The sequence below is a fragment of the Aquila chrysaetos genome, chromosome 7 (assembly GCF_900496995.4).
Source record: "Aquila chrysaetos chrysaetos chromosome 7, bAquChr1.4, whole genome shotgun sequence".
NCBI lineage: Eukaryota > Metazoa > Chordata > Aves > Accipitriformes > Accipitridae > Aquila > Aquila chrysaetos.
The window spans coordinates 28,034,381-28,053,271 of NC_044010.1; the positions used below are offsets into that span (position 1 = coordinate 28,034,381).

General features: G+C 38.8%; 1 protein-coding gene across 4 annotated transcripts in view; it reads right to left on the reverse strand.

Moving 5' to 3' along the window:
• LOC115343587 (amyloid beta precursor protein) overlaps nt 1-18,891 on the reverse strand; it is a 243,124-nt gene that overhangs the window by 98,280 nt on the left and 125,953 nt on the right. For all 4 annotated transcript variants that reach the window (XM_030019716.1, XM_030019719.2, XM_030019718.2 and 1 more), the window contains exon 6: nt 6,849-7,051. In XM_030019716.1, coding sequence (XP_029875576.1) covers nt 6,849-7,051 — 203 coding nt within the window. The remainder of the gene's footprint in view (nt 1-6,848; nt 7,052-18,891) is intronic.

Below are 18,891 nucleotides of genomic sequence, written 5' to 3' on the forward strand. Positions count from 1 at the left end.
TTCCAAGCTTCTTATACTTATTCCAGCCTCTTGATGCTAACAGAGTTGTTTCTAACCAAGTAGGTACATCATTCCCTGAAGGACAGTGCTGTGGGAAAGCTTTTTGATTTGCTTTTAAATTAATAGTTATAGTGATATACTGAAAACTAATCAGTTACACTAAACATCGGCACTGACTATGTTATTTTTTCTTTGAAAAGCACAGACTTCAGCACCCTAGGAAATACACAGTCTTCAAGTATGTAGACATTGATTTATAGTGGTTTTACACAAAGTACTTCCATAAATACTCACTTACCAAAATGCTCTAAGTAGAGCTAATTAGAATTTATGTGCAAACATTTTAGATACTTTTGATGATCAGTTTTTACAGAGGGAAATATAAAATATAGTTCTGAATGGCATTTTACATTTTTTCATTACCATATAAATTGTTTTTTTCTGTACCTTGAAGAAAACCCATTTCAAATCAAAGTGAAATTATAATTGCTTTATTTCAAAATCTCAACTCCATGGTTTTTTTTTCCACATGGGACTAACACTTACTCTGTGAACAACAACATTTTCAATTGAGGAATCTGAAACAGAATTTAAACTTCTAATGGCGGGGGGCCGGAAATTAAAGCTACATTTACATACTTCTATCACTGTAAACATCAAGGTTACTCAATATTTTCTTCAGGATTTGAATTTATTTACATGATCATGAGAACTAAGCTCATTTAAATGCTGGCACAGTCAGTCCCAAACTTTAAACCAGAAATTAAATTTGAAGAGATTTAAGAAAAAAAAAAGGACAAACAGGAGGAGTTAGACTACCAACTCTGACCTGTCTTGGAAGTTGGGTCCTATGTTTAGTTTACACCTCTGAAAAACCTCTTTACCCTAACGCTACAGTAGAAAGATGCCGTCATGGTGGCTTACACATATTACAAGTTTTTTAATTTAGCCATGGTTAATGGAAAATACATTGTATTGATGACTCCTTCTATACTAACAGCTCTTCAAACTTGAAGTTGATATATTCAAGTACATATAAATAAATCATACTGGTGGTATGAACCAACTCACTAGCACTGGTATGTGTTTGCTTCGTCTATGTTGCTGTCAGTTTAAATTGTGTATCATAATCACACGGGACCCGAACAAGTCTTAAACAAGCACCTAAACCACTTAGCTGCTTAGGTATATGGGCTCACAATCTTACAGTTTACCATTTATATTTCACTGAAGAACAGAGTAATTGATTAATGCAAGTGAGGCCAAAGGAATAAACCTCTCGAATACGTATCATGACATATATGCTCCGCTTTATCATGTGCTAGTATATACAATATTACAACTGGAGTAATTTTGGCTTCTGTGTCTTCAGGATCTGAGAGCTATAGTTTGAGGATATTAATACACATGTACCCATATCAGTCTCCATTTTTTAACTAGCTGAGAAAAATTAGACAAGAGTAAATGCACTTTGTTTTTCTTTTAGTTATGCTGTTCATGTTCCAAAAAGGCGCAATACTGTTTTGCTCAATGAATTAATCAAAAGGGAATATTTAAAGATAATTTCACTGAAAAAAAACTTCCTCATTCTGAATATATGGTTAGAAGAGGCAGCCAAATTTTAGTTTGAGTATTCAAAGACAAAAGCTGACTTCAGAAGAGGTTTCTGGAATTAGGAGAAGACAGCTGTGAAGTTGGCACATACTCTAGGAATAAAGTTGGTGCACAAGCTACAAAATTGCTAAAATACTTTCTACAGAGAAAGTTAAAAGAAAAAAGCAAAATAGTGACTTCTAAATGCAATACTGAAGAACAGCTCTTCTAAAACTGTTAAATACTCTAAAATTGTGATTTCTATCCTCTGCAATTGAGATTGAATTTCTTTCTTTAATGTTTATTCTTAAGTTACTGGAGGGGAATATTTGGAATATGAAAAAAAAAAAAATTGTATACTTGGCTAGAATACAAAGCCTTATAATTCCCAAGTGGAACAAATACGTAAAAATACATTTTCTATTTACTTGTGCACAACACAACTACATTTTGAACCAAGGTGCCATATAGTTACTACTGATGGCCAGAATCCAAACAAAAAGCCCAGCTTGATTTTAAATGTAGGTCAATAAAATTTCATAATTTATGTGTATTTTAGAAAAGGTATCATTTCCACATAACATCATGGTTATGCTAACATTGTGAATGAATATGTGAGTGAATATGAGGATTAGCACAAAAGCGCATTCCAGTCTTTTTATAGAGAAAAACAAAATATTCAATTAATTACTGCTTCAATATAGTAAAACAACATCTTCTCTAAGGAAACAGATTCTTGGGGGATTTCTTCTGGCAGGATATATTTCAAATGAAACCACACTCCGCCCTCCAACCTTGCATAAAACACCACTATTACTGTGTTTAGTATTTCAGTACTTTTGCCCTTGACCCAAAATAATAATAATATATTGCTTTTCCATCAACAAGATTACTAGAACATAAAAAAAGATTTCTTCCAATTGCAACATATCTTGGAGTATTATATCATGGTAGAATAGCTGTGCTTTAAATTATAATGTCTAATCAAAAGCTATCAGTCATTTTAATGCAAATCCATCAGGTTAATTTTATCAGCTCTTGTTCAATATGTTAGAGCAGATTATCATTCTTAATGAAGATCTCCTAACAAAAAAAAGTAGAGTTATCATAATGCGTACTCTTCGTATAGCAACCTATGGATCTTAGGATGGAATACAATCACACATTATCTTTTTCCAACTAAAGTATACTGCATAGTCTTGAAGCAAATGAAGAACAAGGAACTACTACTTTAAAAGAAAGATAATAACCTTTCAAAGAAGAAAGTGGGGCAAATCTATGGAGGGTGAAAAAAAGCCCAATTAATCCAGCATATGCTACTAATATTACCCCCAAATTTAGAGCTGATAGGTCTAGTAATCAGGGTTAACCTCCCTTGCCTTAGAATAGATGGTAGCTGTCACTGAATGGATTTAAAGTCTTTTAGACATAAAAATCTTCAGCAAAAAACCCCCATGCTAGATCAATAAAGCTAAGAGCTACCATACAAACATCAGGCTACTTTTCTCTTGCTAGGAAACCAGCATACGGTCTCTCGTTTGCAACTCCATATTGTAGACACAGTCAAAATGTCACATCAAGCAGGACTGCTTAAATTCTTTCCTAACTGTTCAAAGAAATCCAGCTGAATTACAGAAAGCAAAACCAATTGCTAAAGGGCAACATTATACGCTAGATGAGGCAGGTCAAGCTTATGCTGCTGAATCCCCCGCATCTGCTGATAGGTATGTGAAGAAACTGCCAAGTGTTTTCTGCCAGGCTGCTGCGCTGACCCCGCTGCTCTCCTTTAAATGAGACCTGATTGACTGCTATGTTGACGGGAAGCACTAAGCTGAAATTGCTTATTCTTTGTTGTACGTCAAGAGAGACTGATTTTTCTCGTCACCTACTGTGCTGAAGGACAGCAGAAATGAAATCACAAACAATTGCACATGATGGGGAGCAGCGCTCCTGCTTGCTTTGGTCACACACTGGAAGAATCACCTGGAGCCTGGATGCCTCGGGAGCAGCTCTGTAACACTGGCGATGCTGCAACGATGGCAGTAGAAATCAAACTGCTCCCTTGCTTAAATCCTGGCCAGCAGTCACCTCCCTTGCTCCATATAGAGACAAAAGTCAGGAGCCAAAGTTCTCCTGCAGAGCTTCATAACCGAGCCACACTTTCTTCAGCACAAATTCAGTGATAACATCTCCCGGTGATGAAAGGTGAAAAACGTTGATCTGACATTAATTTCACTCTTCAGATCCCCGCAACATCAGACCCACAATCAGCTGGATTTAACATCTGAACTTCAGCAAGAGTGTATCTGAAAGTTTAAACTGGGTTTGTTACCCTACTCCATATGAACTAAGAGTAGAAATGGTCCTTCACAAAAGGCAGGAAAGTGAATACTGGCAAGTACCATGCTAGGAAAAATTGATTCACGTTTTTGAATAAACACTATAGCTTGTCAAAATATGGTTGCTGCAGAAACTGAATGAAAAGATTGTCCTCATGCCAATGACCTCTCCCATTCTCTGGAAATAAGTTTGCAAGTAGTTCTGCTATGGCTACTCTGATCACGATTCATTAAAATACGCATAGAAATAAAATTGCCTGACAAATTGATTGTACAATGGCTCAAGTATAACATCACATATATGCTTTTCAATTACTTATAGTTGATGGCAATCATTCTATTGATTTGGGGGAGAAAGGGCTCACGACCAGCCCAAATTTAGATCCTAATTTATGGTTTTGAAGAGTTGCTCTTTGTTGATTTCACACACGACAAGCAACTCCTCAAACTCGACAAACCCACTCACTGTGCTCTTTAATGCTAATGACATAATATTAGTCACAGCTTCATAAAGCATACATAAAACTGCCTGTAAAGTGTCTGTGAAGAGCATCCTAGGATACATTTTATGAACTGCACTTAGTAACGCTTGGGAAAAGCAGCCTGAGCAGAGCTCATGTCCATGAGAATGAAATTCCAACACTTAACCCCACCTGGAAAGGCTTTCAAGGTGTCTCCATAGGACAGACCACTTCTTAATACGTACATTGTCTACAAGGTACCTCTGCTTCTTTCATTTGCACTGACAGCGGCAAACTTTTCTGTTTGCAACAGCAAGACAACAGCAGATGCTCACCACTGAAGTTCCTATGCTGGATCAGGAGGACAGGGGCCCTCTAGGAAGCATTCTCACAAGTGCAGCAAGGGAAGTAAAAGGAAGGGCCAAGGCTTTAAGTTATTTGGACACTTCTACATTTAAAAATAAGCAAGCATTTTGCATAGTGCAGCTCTGTCGGATGCCATTTACACACACTCAGGGACAGTCTCAACAGGACAGCCGGAGGTCAGAAAGCCCAAAGGGCTGTGGCAGAACTGCGCTGAAAACTTGTATTGGTAACAGATTGCCCTCACCTCACTTGCAGCAACACGTATTTTACTGACAAGTCACCCAAGGTGGGAAATTTTAGACTTGGGAAAAAGAAGACAATAGCATTTCATTATCACCTAGCAAGTGTATACATTTCTAACGGATTTTTAAAAGGTGGCTTCAATAGTTTGCCTCATCTCTCTTGTATTTTACATTCATATTATTACACACTACTTTCCTGAAGGCTAAACATCTTAACCTCTTTGAAATGTCAACCTCAGTAAAGAAACACGTTCTACCTAATTTGTCCTCATTTCCACTCATCCAAAATCCCATTAAAGTCAAGTGTACTACTTTTTTTTTTTTTTCCCTCTCTCTCTCAATATTCATTTACCAGCGAGAACAGGACGTTTTATCCCCAGGTGGTGAAAGCTCACATATGGGAATATATTTAATTGGTTTAAAGATTTAAACATAATCTCCTCTCACCCCCTCCTCACTGAAATGGCTTTCCAATAACTGAGCAAAACACTCAACACAGTTATAAAAGACAGAAATGCACAAGACTGCGTTGCCAGCCTTAGAAAGAAACTTTTGCAAGTGATTTTAGCGAAGCATTAGCGCTTTTGATTAGCGAGCTTATGTGCATGCAGACTGAACAGAAACACATAAATGAAGTAACTCTGCTTTTTCCAAAGCATACCCTGGGCACCCTTCTGTCCTTGGCACGTGTGATGAATCGTAGCCGGCAGCCCTCTGCTCCACACCTGCTCTGCCAAACATTGGCACCATAGTTCAAGAGAAAAGGATGCTGCCACATGCAAAATGGGGGACTCTGCTGGCACTTCAGTCCCAAGCATCCCCAGAGGCAGGGGGTGGGAAAGCAAGGGGAGAGGAAAGGAGCCAGGCCAGATGTTTTCTGCCTCGTTTCTCGACTGCCCCAATCGCTGCCGTTTTTCCTCTGCTTCCTGCACGTCCCAACTCCTTTCTTTTTAACTGTAGCCTTTAATTTCATTTTCTGCCATCATCTCCAGCACTTATTGGTAAAGATGTAAGCACTGTAGAAAAATTAGCATCTATCTTACTGAGATTTAAACCACATCGAATTGTACTTATTAAAATAGAAATATAAGGATAATTCATTCAAATATGTATTGTACGAGAAACGTGGCATTTAAAAATATTAAGTTGCTGTGTTGTCCATAGACTAGGGTAAAATCCAAAGTTTAAAATGCAGTTATGTTAATAACTACAAAATATCATGAAAAACAAATTTTAGAAATGAAGAGTTCTTTCTCACTCCATGTTTTCCTTTTTGGGCAATGCATTCCTATTTCCTCCCCCCCCCCCAATACAACTCATTAGTTAGGTTCACTTTTCTGCATAGTTATTTCTAAATTCACTTGATTTTACTGAATTACTAGTTCATGGAGAAATACTGGAAAGAGGTATCTAACAGAAATCACACAAAATGACTAATCGCTGCTGTTAATATAAGAGACAAAACCAGCTAGTGCTACCTTCTGCTTTGAATTGACACTCCCTACCCTTCTGCAACACATGCACAGGATAACCCACACACATACTTTTGCTGTGGTATTTGCTACATATTGCATCAAATTTTATTTAGTGTTACTTTAAAATAAAACCAACCCTTCTGCTTCCATCTGCATCATACACAACAACCACACTTCATAGACAGACACCTCCAAAGCATATTTGTAATGGGAAAGGGGTGGGGATTCAATGTGAAAATTACAGAAGCCAAAGCACAACAATGCTGCAACTTAAGGTATTTTGCTGTTTGGAACATTTTTTGTTGTAAAGGGCAAACATGGAAAGCAGCAGGATCGGTTTTCCAGTCCCAAGCTAAATGCCCATGAATTTACCTCTGACAACCTCTTCCACAGACTCTGTAGTTGTGGTGGTAGTGGTTGCAATACTGGTAGTTCTTTCAGTTGCCTCCTCATACTCTTCCTCTGTCTCTTCTTCAATTTCATCACCGTCATCATCATCATCATCAGCATCTTCATCTTCCACAACGGTTAGCTCCTCATCTTCCTCTGGTTGTTCTTCTACTATTTTATCATCGCTAAATGAAGAAAATGATAATGATGTGTCAGCAACAAAATGATTTCAAGATAACAAGAGAGAACAAGTTCAGAAACTCTCTAAGGACAAGAAGCTACCTGTTTCTCTATCTTCCTCCCTCCCCTTTAAATAAAAAAGAAAGAATCAGAGACTCCGGAATGTCCCAATGAGTAAAAGATCAGAAATGCCAAACCCCCCCCAAAAGTCAACATTAGCAATGCAGTGAGAAAACTAGCAAGATGCCAGACTGGAGCTCCTCCTTTTGCACAGGGATGGCAAAAGAATACCCATCAGCAATACAATATTTTGACAGCTAAATAACACTCCAAACATGCTTGCTCTGCACTACTGTCAACAAATCAATTTTTATTTTGAAAGAAGCTCAAATTAGCTCAAAATGCACTCAGCTGATAGGTACACGGAAGCAAGAGAGTTCCTCAGGACTTGCTCACCCAGGAGACACCTCATCCAGAGGCCAGCTGTGGACTACCTCGCATGCCTTTTGCAGAGGACTACCAAGTGTTGAACTGACGTGGAATTGTCTACACTGCCTGCTGAGTTTTTTGTTCTGTTGTTAAAAGCATTGTGTGAATGGAATTGCGTGCAGAGCTGTCTGTTTTCACAAAGGACAGGACAGAGACAGTTGACATATGATGCTGCAATTCATGCTTAGCTGACTGTTGATAGTTTTTGTCTTTGAGGTTTTATCTCCAGCACAGCAAGCTCAGCTGAGATGTTCTGCACTACCAACACTGCTGTACAACTGATGTGTAAGGCCTCCATAAACGACTCATGGTACTGACGTGTGTTAGGATGGCAACACATGCACCCCTACTCTCACAAAGAAACATCAAACTATTGGGCTAAATATTGTTATCCATCATAGTGCTTTAAATTCATATAGCTGCCTAAAATCCTCAGGACTTTAATCAGTCTTGGACGATAGGAGGAAATAGTGAAGTTGACTATCAAATGCATTTGGTGGCTTAATGTGTCAAGAATTTTCTGGGGTTACTCTTTGTTCTGAATGATATAGGAAACAGGCCAAAAAAATGTATGCTTGGCTACTGCTGCTGTTGCTTTTGAAATGCCTTCTAACTCAGTGCCCAGCTGTGGCAAGATTTTGGGTTTGTTAAATCTGATCTTCTACTTGAAATCTACTACTAATGAATAAATGATCTTTAAATATTCAAACATGCAGTGACTTTTTGTCACCTTCATAAACAAGTGGTTTTGCATCTTTTTCATAGCATCGCATACGCTTGAACAGCCTTTTAGGTGAAATTAACAACTTCTCTCCTTCACCTCATTTTTGAGACCAAGCCTGTAATATTTCATTTCATAATATGCTGCCTACTACAACTTTGCAAGTGAACTCAGAGCAAAAAGGAGGACAGTATGATTTTTCTTAATAGGGTATTAAGAAATATTGATAAAGTCCTTGTATGCCACAAGCCTGGCTCTACTAGAAGAAAGTTAAGTCTTTATACAAACAAGAGTGAATCCCTTGTTCCCTTCTCCCCAGAATATTTGGCCTCCAGAAACACAAGGGACTTAAAGTAATAGTGAAGCTTTCCACTGGGGGAAGCCCAGGTAGGTTATACAAATGGGTGTGGTAAAAGCTACCTTGCAGAAGAGTCTGCGTAACGGATGACCCGTTTCCATTTACATGGGAGAAAGACTTAAGAAGGGGCACAAAACCACTGAGTTCTTCTCTTAATTTTTCTTTATTTCTAAGAATTGGCTTAGAAATTTCACCATCTCCACTGTTCAGTTTTCTCCTGGAAATCTAATTTCAGTACATCTGAAATTTCCAATGTTGTTTTTAGAAACTCCTTTCTGAACAATGTATTTCTTCTGTTTTTATTTTTCTTATCAAGTATTTCACCTTTTTATGAGCATGAAATAAATGCTATACATACACCATCACCTTTCAACTGCAAGAGTGAGGTGGATCTGTAAAGTCCAGTATCTGTTTCTGATCTCCAGGTTAAGGGGCTTCTAGTGTTGGCTAGCTACAGACATTTAAACAAGGCACACTGAGTATAAGATATCCAGATTTTGATCAAGAGCATCAGACACCATATGCCTTTCCACATTAAAGAAAGCTGCTCTCTGTCTTTCTCTCACCTAAGCTACAAACAGAGCATGCTTTAAAAAAAGTGCAATTATTTTTCCTCTTCCTTTCACATGAATGATCACTCTCAGATACTGGCAAGCTTATGAAGTTAAAAAAGAACAACAAAAACAACCTAATGAAACAAACAAAGGAAAATCAATTAGTCACATGGAAGGCCACCTCAAACATGATTTGTATGCATGCATCCAATATCCATCTGTTTTTAGCTACACAAAAGCAATCAACTCAGGTATGTCAGTCCACAGCAGTTTGCTGGGAAATTCTCAGCATCAAAGCCAAGCTAAGCTTCCTCCCTTGCACCCCCTCCCTTTTTTGGGGGGGTGTGATGGTGAAGGGGACAGGATGAAAGACGACAGTTCTCTCTGTGCACTGGTTGGCTGCGCCTGCCATTACAGTTGGCCCTGGTTTCCTCTCCAGTAACTCATCAGAAGTAAACACTTAAAAGGTAGCCCCCACCTACATCCCCTTTATGACTTGCTGCTTCCTGAAGAACTAGCCATCTGAGAACATAAAAAAAGCCAGAAGTGATGGAAGACTACAACAGTTTATGGGATCAGGCTCCTGAAAATATTCTAAAAAGCTTGCACAAAAATGTTCTAGAATATTCTTTCTACCGTTTTGATCGCTCCTAGAAAAATCATATTTCTGCTAGCAACATAATCTGCAGGACTCAATCACAAGAGTAGTATCTCACAGGATTATATTTTATTGCAGATTTCAAGAAAAAGGAACAATGAAAACAGAAGTGGGTTTGCCTTAGATTTAGATACCTAAATGGAATTGAAAGGCTTGCTATATACTTACAGAATTAAGACACCTGAAATTAGGCTTTAGAAGGTAATTTCCGTATTTAACAGGTTTTAAAAACTCTCTTGTACAGAAGTGTGGAGCTATACTCAGGTTCTAAAGAAGTATGCCAGGTTTTCTCTAAAAGTAATTATTTTCCCAGCTGTCTACTTTATTTTATTTTTATTTATACAAAGATGAGTTAGCGTCTTCCCCTATAGTACCGTCTTCCAAAGAGAAAGGGACAGGGAGATGAAGTGTTTTACATTCTCTTAACAAGCTTCTTCCTTGAAGCCAAATACCAGAAACTAACTGGACTGGCATTATTCTGATGGTTTAATCATGCTCATATATACCACATAGTATAACACACCAAACGGCACGAATACACAACAGTCAGGGACGTATCCTAGCAATGCCTAACAGTAAAAACAGCAACAGTTTCACATTAGATATCAAAGCTACCCACTAATTCATGCACTCCTAAGAGTCAATCACAGTAACTGCTCAACAGTGCAAACAGAAGATGACCACATCTCCTCAAGAGGCCATGGTTATGACAGGCATGAGAAAATCAACGATGCCAAGTAGTCCATTAGCAGTGCTCCTCAGGGGCTGGGGACCACAGGGAAGGAGGAGGTCTCCCAGTATTTGTCAGCAATCAGGGGACTTTGAGCCTCATGCTTGAAGACGCAGGTTTAGTATAAACAAGTGCTGTATCTTGATGTGCTTCTGTTCTGAACAAAGACAGTGGGTGGACTTTACATATTTTTAGTATTAGCAAAGGTACTATGTCTTGTAAGAAACATGAAAAAATATGCTTGGTTAAGCATATGATATGATAACCACTGTTATCATCCTGGCTCTTCTTCAAAGAGCATGCACGCAAGAGGGACGATGGAGAATAATAGAGAAGGGAATGAACTTATACTACAACATCCAGCATAAAGCATCAACTCTTCAAATGGGGGCAAACCCCTCCCTGTTGCACTGTCTGCAGAGCTGTTTCTCCCTGTCATGCTAAGTGCTCTGGTACCATTCTCAGTTAGCACCACCACAGTGCTGTTTCACCTTTCACCTTAGTAATCAGTTTAAATCCACTGTTTTCAAACAAATGTTTACTACCAACTGAATGTAGATGCTGATACTTTTCATGTTTCTTACAAGACATCATACTTTTGCTAATACTAAAAATATGTGAAGTCTACCCACTGTCTTTGTTTGCAACAGAAGTCTTGGAGTTTTATTTAATATACGTAGCAAGTGTGCTTACTTCCTGGTATTATTATCATCACATTTTACCTTCTTTGGTAAACAGGCATGACTTGGTCTTGTTACTCCTGGAACCATGATACCTTGACAGCTTTTTCTGTATATTCCCTTGATACCGTCCCAGCCATTGTTTTATTAGCACCACAGACTACAGTGTCTCATTTACAAGAAATTGTTAACATTTCACCTTAGCTTAGTGGTGCTGCTAACAGGATTTTTCAAAGGCTGCTCAAAAAAATTACTTAATGCACTGACAAGTTCACAGATTTGTAAAGCCCTATTGTCATCATCACCATCTGAATTTAACAGTTCAGCAGTAAACAACGGAGGTAAATTTTTAGGCTTGAATGTAGCTACGAAAATACTTGCAACCTCCCCTACAACATTAGTATATCTCAATCTCTTGTCAGTGGAGACTTTTGGCAAGGAGGGCCGGCATTTTCCTTTCACGGTGGACACAGAGGTCATCATGGCTTTGAACCTTCCGCTTCTACCTCCCCACATATGGGATATTAAAATCCATTCCCCCTACCATGGAAATGATGCTTCCCTTGAGCGTCCCAAGTAGCACACTGGGTCATTAATACAAACCAGCTACGCTCCCGTGTCTGGTGAAAGGGGGTATTTGAAGTTTGGTGGTTTCAGCTCTATTTCCGATGCCACAGACACACTGGGGTTCCAGGCAGCCTTAAGAGGTAATTGGTTCCACCAGCTCCAACAGAAACGTACCAACCACTCCAATGGGCATATTTCTGGTTTTAAAACACATACCACTGTACAGCTCCTGCTAGTACGCACCTAAGTACATAGTTACAAGCAATGTTTAAACCATGGATCTGTAATGTGTATCTAATAACTTCCTCTTCTCAATGTCACTGCAGTAAGAGCTGGCACCAATGTATTATTTATTCACTTCACTCAGAAGCGTGCCTTGTCCTGTTACTTTGTGAAGATAAAACTGAAGGAAAGGTAAAGTGATCTCTGCTACCTCTTAACAGTTCAAGAAATAAGAAAAAGTTAGTAAATGAAAGTTTCCTTACTGTATTCCAATAACCTGCAACAGGGACAGAGGCAGAACACAGATGACAAGAAAGATGACTTTTCTTTCTAACAGTGTTTCAGAACTCATGGGGCTGCAGCATAAGGTACATTTTAAGAAGAGGTTTCAGTCTGCAACTATTAACTTCACACAAAAATGTGGCAAAGCTTTCAGTTTAGGATGACAAATAACTATGGACTAATTACCGATACTGGGAAGTGGCTCACGTTTGTCTGCAATCAATGCTCATCCATTTGAATGTATTTAAACCATGACTTTGCCAAGTAACTTAAACAAAAACATATACTCCATCAGTGGGTGAAAAAGAATGAAAAGGCGTTCAAGACAGACATTTTAATATCTGGAAAGATTTGCCTTCAATACACTTTCCAACTGTATTTTATTGCAAATAGATTCCATCTGCACTGTGTTTTTTACCAGCCATCAAGCCTGAGCAAAAAGCTGGGGAAATCTAATTCCAGGAGAGGAACCAAATCAGTAGCAGCAAGAAGCTGCTGTCTGCCTACAGAGAGGAAGGCAATATATGTTGGCTCTAGACAGTTGTTGGAATTAACATAGGAGAAGCAAGTGCTGCACGTAGCTTGCAGCCTGTGCTCTTTCAGCCTAACAGGCTGAGCTGATGGTAACTTACGCATCCATAACCTTTACTACTGCAGGTGCCATCATCCTGATCTCCAGCCTCTTGTGCTTCAGGTTCCCAAAAGCACAAACCCCCCACCCCTCTATAGCCTCCACAGCTCCCCCAGATGAGCTCCAGGGAACATGTGATGGGACTGGCTTGTCAAGTATTCGGCCTAGGTCTAGCTTTGCTTCCAGCAGATGATTAATGATGAGCACAGATACCTATTTATCCCTGCGTACAGGAAAGGTCCAGAGCACAAAGTTCTTAACTGTGGGAGTGGAAATGGACAGATACAACCGTGAACCTCTACATGCCTTAAGAGTTAATGCCTTAAAGGAAAATGCAAAACAAAACCACAAAGCAAACTACAAGAGTAGGACACACGCTTGGAATCCAAACAGGAAGATGAGTGCATTTGGGATGGCCTAATTACCAGGTTTTTGGTTAAAAGCAAGTCAGAAAGCTAATAGGCAACGAACCAAACTCTCCCTCAACAAGCCTGCACACCAGAGGCCTGGGTATTTTCCACCTAACATTTTTCCAAACCTTGCATGCTAGAAAAACTTCTTCTGACAAAAGGATGAGATTTCTCAGGAACCGGGTTTGATCCCACCAGCACACTCCTCTGAATGGTGCCGCTAATTAAACACATGAGTCAACACAGGAACTACTTGAAGCTAAAAACTAAGCCAACAGTGCACTTTAGCACATGAGAACCCACCTCACTGTACCTTCTGTTATTTAACTTTGGCTTTGGTACACAAGCCAACTTCAAGACTAAGTCGAGTACACTAACTATGTGAAACTGAGTATCCAGGTAGTAAATTTAAACAAGAGCTACCAAAGTAATTTTGCATGGAGTAGAAGAGAGGAAAGGAAGTCAAAACCAAGTGTGAAATGAAGATTTCAGCATTCACCTTGAAAGTCTAGGAGTAGGGAGTTATACCAAAAAGGTCTATTTTCCTGAAGTATGTTGGGGATGGGAACGGACAGTGGGGCAAGAATTAAACTGCACTGCAGTTGTGAGATTAGGCACAGAACCAGGAAAGAAAAGGGTTATGCCAGACCTCTAGTCTATGTAACTGATCTTTTAAATGGCTTATTGGCATCATAGTCTGGAAAAATCACAGTGATGTACAGAATTGAAAGTCTGACCCACAAGGGACCTCAGCAATAGTGTTTCTGGTTCATCTGTTAAGTGACCACAAAAGTACAAACTGCTTAAAAACTGTCTTCTTTAGTTTCACTAGGCTTGGATTATACTAGGTTAGTAAATCAGGTATCTCACAACAAAAAGAAATAATGTGATATTCGGACACATATAAACACCTAATAAGAGACAAACTTTTAAGAACTCAGATGGGCACCTTCCATTGCACAGCAAGTCAGGACAAGCAATTCATATTGCCTAGCATTTTTCAGACATTCATTTTGCCACTTCTAATTATTTTCCTTTTTGTTTTCCTCTACTGAAGAGGTTGCAATTATGTTTATTTTCACATTTCCTAATAGAAAAAAAAATATTGAAATAAGCTATTTCAAGAAGTGTCACATTGGCTGCTTTTGAGTTCTTAGACCTTATCAAACAACTGAATTATGTGCTTCAGACTGTCTCGCTCCTTTTACTGCGGTTTTTTTAACCTTTTCTACAAAAACAATACAAAAAACGTGCCTGGTTTCATTAACTGATAGAAAACAAGAAAAGCTGCACTACAAATATTTTAATCTAATTTTTAAATAGAACATTTATAAAAACCAAACACGCATTTCTTGCCCTACTGCCTCCAACAGATACATTTATCTTTTTCCCCATAATTAAACAAGAAGGTATACTTTATACCATTAGAAGTTTCTTTCCACAGCTGACCTGCTTAGAAAGACAGGTGGATGAGGTAGCATGTAACATTTGACCTTGTGCATTCACAGAAGGTACCTGTTGACTGATATGTGAGAATACTTTTTCAAAACCGACGTAGTTTTCTCTCTGAAACAAAGCCTTTGCTGGTGTTACTGTTCTGACAGTTTTCTTTGGAAGATGGAGGATTCAGCCAGACGTATGTCATTTTTAGAGAAAGATGGGGTAATAATATATTTAACCCATATTCTTTCTCACTTTGATTATTCTTGCTAAAGAGAAACTTAAAAAATAGAAAAGTAAACATATCTGAAAACACACAAAATTAGGCTCTGTGAGCCTGATGACACTGAATAAATATTAAGTTCAAAATCCTGACATCAGAAATGCATTAAGACTGAATGTGATGGAAGAGGCAGAGTGAAGGTCACCTGCGCAGCCCTATTTCAGCCAGCTTAAGAATCAGCAGAAAAATCTGGATTTGTTACAACATGTTTGTTTCCACAAAACTTCTGCCGTACTCAGAATGGACTATTCAGTGTCTCTTTGTCCAACCTGCTACCCTACAGCTTATCTGAGGCAGACTGTGTGAACTCTGTACCAAACCAAGTACTTGCCCTGTTTATGGAATTCATCGTCTTGGTACCCTCACACAACAACAACAGAGTAGAACTGGAAGACTAACTTTGTTTTACAATTGGGAAAGTGGACAAAAAAATACCAGAAGTATGTAATAACTCTGGATGTTCAATTTAAGACATTGAATAACATTTTTCAGAGAATACGCCATCTTAAACTTTTAAAATACAGCTGCCACCAGTAGCAGCTGCAAGAGGCCAGGACTTCTGCAGAGCAGATTACCTCCACTCATGCAGTCAGAAGAAAAAGCAGCACCTTTTGTACCAAGCTTTTTATGGTGGCCACAGCATGCCAAGCCTAGCAGAAGACTTTCATGGCAGAAGCAAGCATAGATCCAGTTCTCCAGGTCAACATTTTATTGCTTTAACCTTTTCTTCTTCACTCAGGTCACAATTTGAGTGTTATTTTTCCCTCAGCAGTGATCAAAATAGAGAACCCATGTGAAGAAAGGGCTTGTCATCATGTGACCAAAGCCAAAACATTGCATTCAAGATTAGAAACATTTTCTGTCAGGAACCCCCCCGCCCCGTATGCTCTTCCTGTTTCACCCATGTATTCGAAGTGTGTAGCCTTTGTTAGAAGGCAAAAGAAAAAAAGTATTTACTACAGAAAATGCTTTACTACACTGTGCTGTTAATAGCACAGCCTCACAAGAGGTGGAATTCTTAAATTTCCACAAACCACCCCAATGCTGAGCTCTTACTTCTAGTACAGACCACAAAAACTACTGCTACATGTATCACTGAAAGGTAAAATAGAGCGAACTGCTGGGTAACTTTATGAAGGGATATCCAGCTATGCATCCACTGGCACACAGTCATGCTGGTGTGACAATACGTGTTGAAAAACCCAGCTGTAAATTTCTCACTTCCCATTTTTTTCATGCATTATAAATAGTACAGCGCTTGAAATGGGGTGGTATATATCATGATGTCACAAGAACTTCTCAGAACATCTCGCAGACATATCAGAAGGATTTCTTGAGTTGATTAGTACACGAAGATACATAGAGAACCTTTCCCTCCCACATTTCAGTCATCAAAAGTTATTACAAGTGACAACTTAAAATTTTTGCTTATAAAGTTTTTGCCTATTACTTAAGGAAAACATGGCAGCTGATGGCTCTGTTTTGCGAGGTCAAAAAAATTTAACCCTTCTCTGCAAGTCAACCTTCTACTAAATGTACAGGTTTGGTGCCATTAACCTCCTGAAACAAGCTCAACATTCACTTAAGTCATATAGGTAGCCTGCACAGCTACCAAACTGCTTTCATCAGGGGTCATGAAAGCCTGGCTATCTTCTGCTCATCGCTTCCTCAATTAGATTAATTCTCTCCACCCATAGGCTCATCCATCACTTCAGTTAATGCTTTATACTCAAATGGTGATTGGATTTGCCAGCTCAGCATCGCTGTAATTACCTCTCAAAGCAATGTGCTGTTTCATCAATTCCATTCTAACTTTACTTGTCCTAAGAAGAAATCCAACACTTACCAGTCTTTCTAGAGTCATTAATGCTCTGGTGTTTCTATGCTTTCTGAATTTTATTTTAACAACCTCCACGTTAAAAAGGAAAAAAATTGTTATTAAAAATATATCATAAACTACCCAGATATTAAGTAACAGCCAACATGAGAGACAAACCCAATTAATGAAAGAATGTGAGACACAGAATATGCTAACAGCATATAAAATATGTGAATAGGACAAAATACTTCTGGAGTTATTCAACATAGGCAGTAACATGATGCCTACAATTTGGTGATGCCTGGTTTAATTTATAAAGAAAAGTGATTAGGTTTTATTATTTATTTTATTTTTTTAATTAATTTATTTTATTATTTTATTTATTGTTAAAATACTTACAAAACCACAGAAGTTCTTAGATAAGCTGTACCATTAATAATGTTTTAGAACAGGTGAGAAGCACTTTAGTTCCATTTCTAACAGTTCTACTACAAAAATCAGGAAGATACGAACTTCCGACCAATTAGCTGAAATATTATATTGCAAAAAATCATAACACCTTCCACACTACCTCCCCAAATGAATTCAGTTTCTCTAAAACACCAATTCAGTGATGAACAATTCATGTAGTGCAAAATTAATCTATTTCAATAACTGGCATTAACCTATACTGATGGCAAACTTCAAAGGAGGGGAAAAAAGCAAGGAAAACGCTTAAGCAAGTTTGTAATTCCTAGTGTTCATTCTAGGGCACTGAATTCCTCCCAATTAGGAACAATTTGTATTAAGACAGCTGATGAGAATACTGCCTCTGGCTGCACCCTTCTGTACTCCTGTGTCATGGACGACTGAGCTCCCCACCAAGAAGACCCTGAACCACTGCAACTCGCATACTGCTGCTGGCACAAGGTTCAGTGTTCCTTAAATTTTCAGGGGTATGAACAGCCTAAAGCTCAGTCTGCACAGTATGGAAAAAGGGAAATCTTTCTATCCATCCAAATGGAAGTCATTTCCTGCTAAGTCAGAACCTGCAGTACAGACCCTTCATCCAGCTTCACATCTGGTTCAGCTTTACTAGCTCAAGTGCTTGGAGAGTAGGGGGTAGATTATTTTTTTTTTAATGTTTTGGGTTTGTTTTTTTTAAGGAATCATTTTGGAGATTCCCACTGGAGCACTTCTCACTGAAATTTTAGAAATTGACTTTCCAATTTAATGAAAAAGCTTACACCAATGAGAACTTGTTGGTTTTAATATCAGTGACAAGATGGCTTGAAAACAGATGAATACTCAACAGAGATAAAAGGTTAATTTCCTTTTTCCTCCAGTGAGAGTATTTCCAATGAAGAATTTAGCCTCGGCACCCTCCTTTTTCCTGATCAATAATGCTTTTTTAGCTTTAGAAGAGCAAAAATTTCAAAAGGACTCCAGATATCCCATTTCTATGTTCTTCAGACAAATCTTTTGGGCTCAGAGCTGGACTTCCAATTAAGCCTAAGAGTTTTGACTCAGTGCCACAAGACAACATTAACAGTAAGAATAATGGGAGAGAAGGAGGGAAGAATGGTCAAGAAACACAATGTCACTACAGACTAGATACAAGTGTGAGAAAACAGGTAGAAGTTGAAGTATTTAAGTAGTAAGAATCTCAGAAAGATCTGGCCCCTCCATGATTCCTTCATCAACAACGCTCCATATCCAGACACCATTCAGGGCCTGACTCTTCCTCAGCCGTGCAGCACTTCCCCACTGCATGGGGACTCTGACACCCCAGGGTCCACATGGCCACAGCAGGGGTTTACTCCAGCGGTCAGAAGCCAGCCTCCCTGCAGGTATACTTAAACGAAGGACACCCAGCTGCTGACACCAACACAAAATGTATGGTTGAAAGCCTGTCCATTGAGGCTTTCTGGGGATGCAACACAGAAACCTATCTTTGAAATGGGAGGAGGCAATACATATCAACACTACCACCTTAATCCTCCTAGTCTTGCCAAGTTTTTT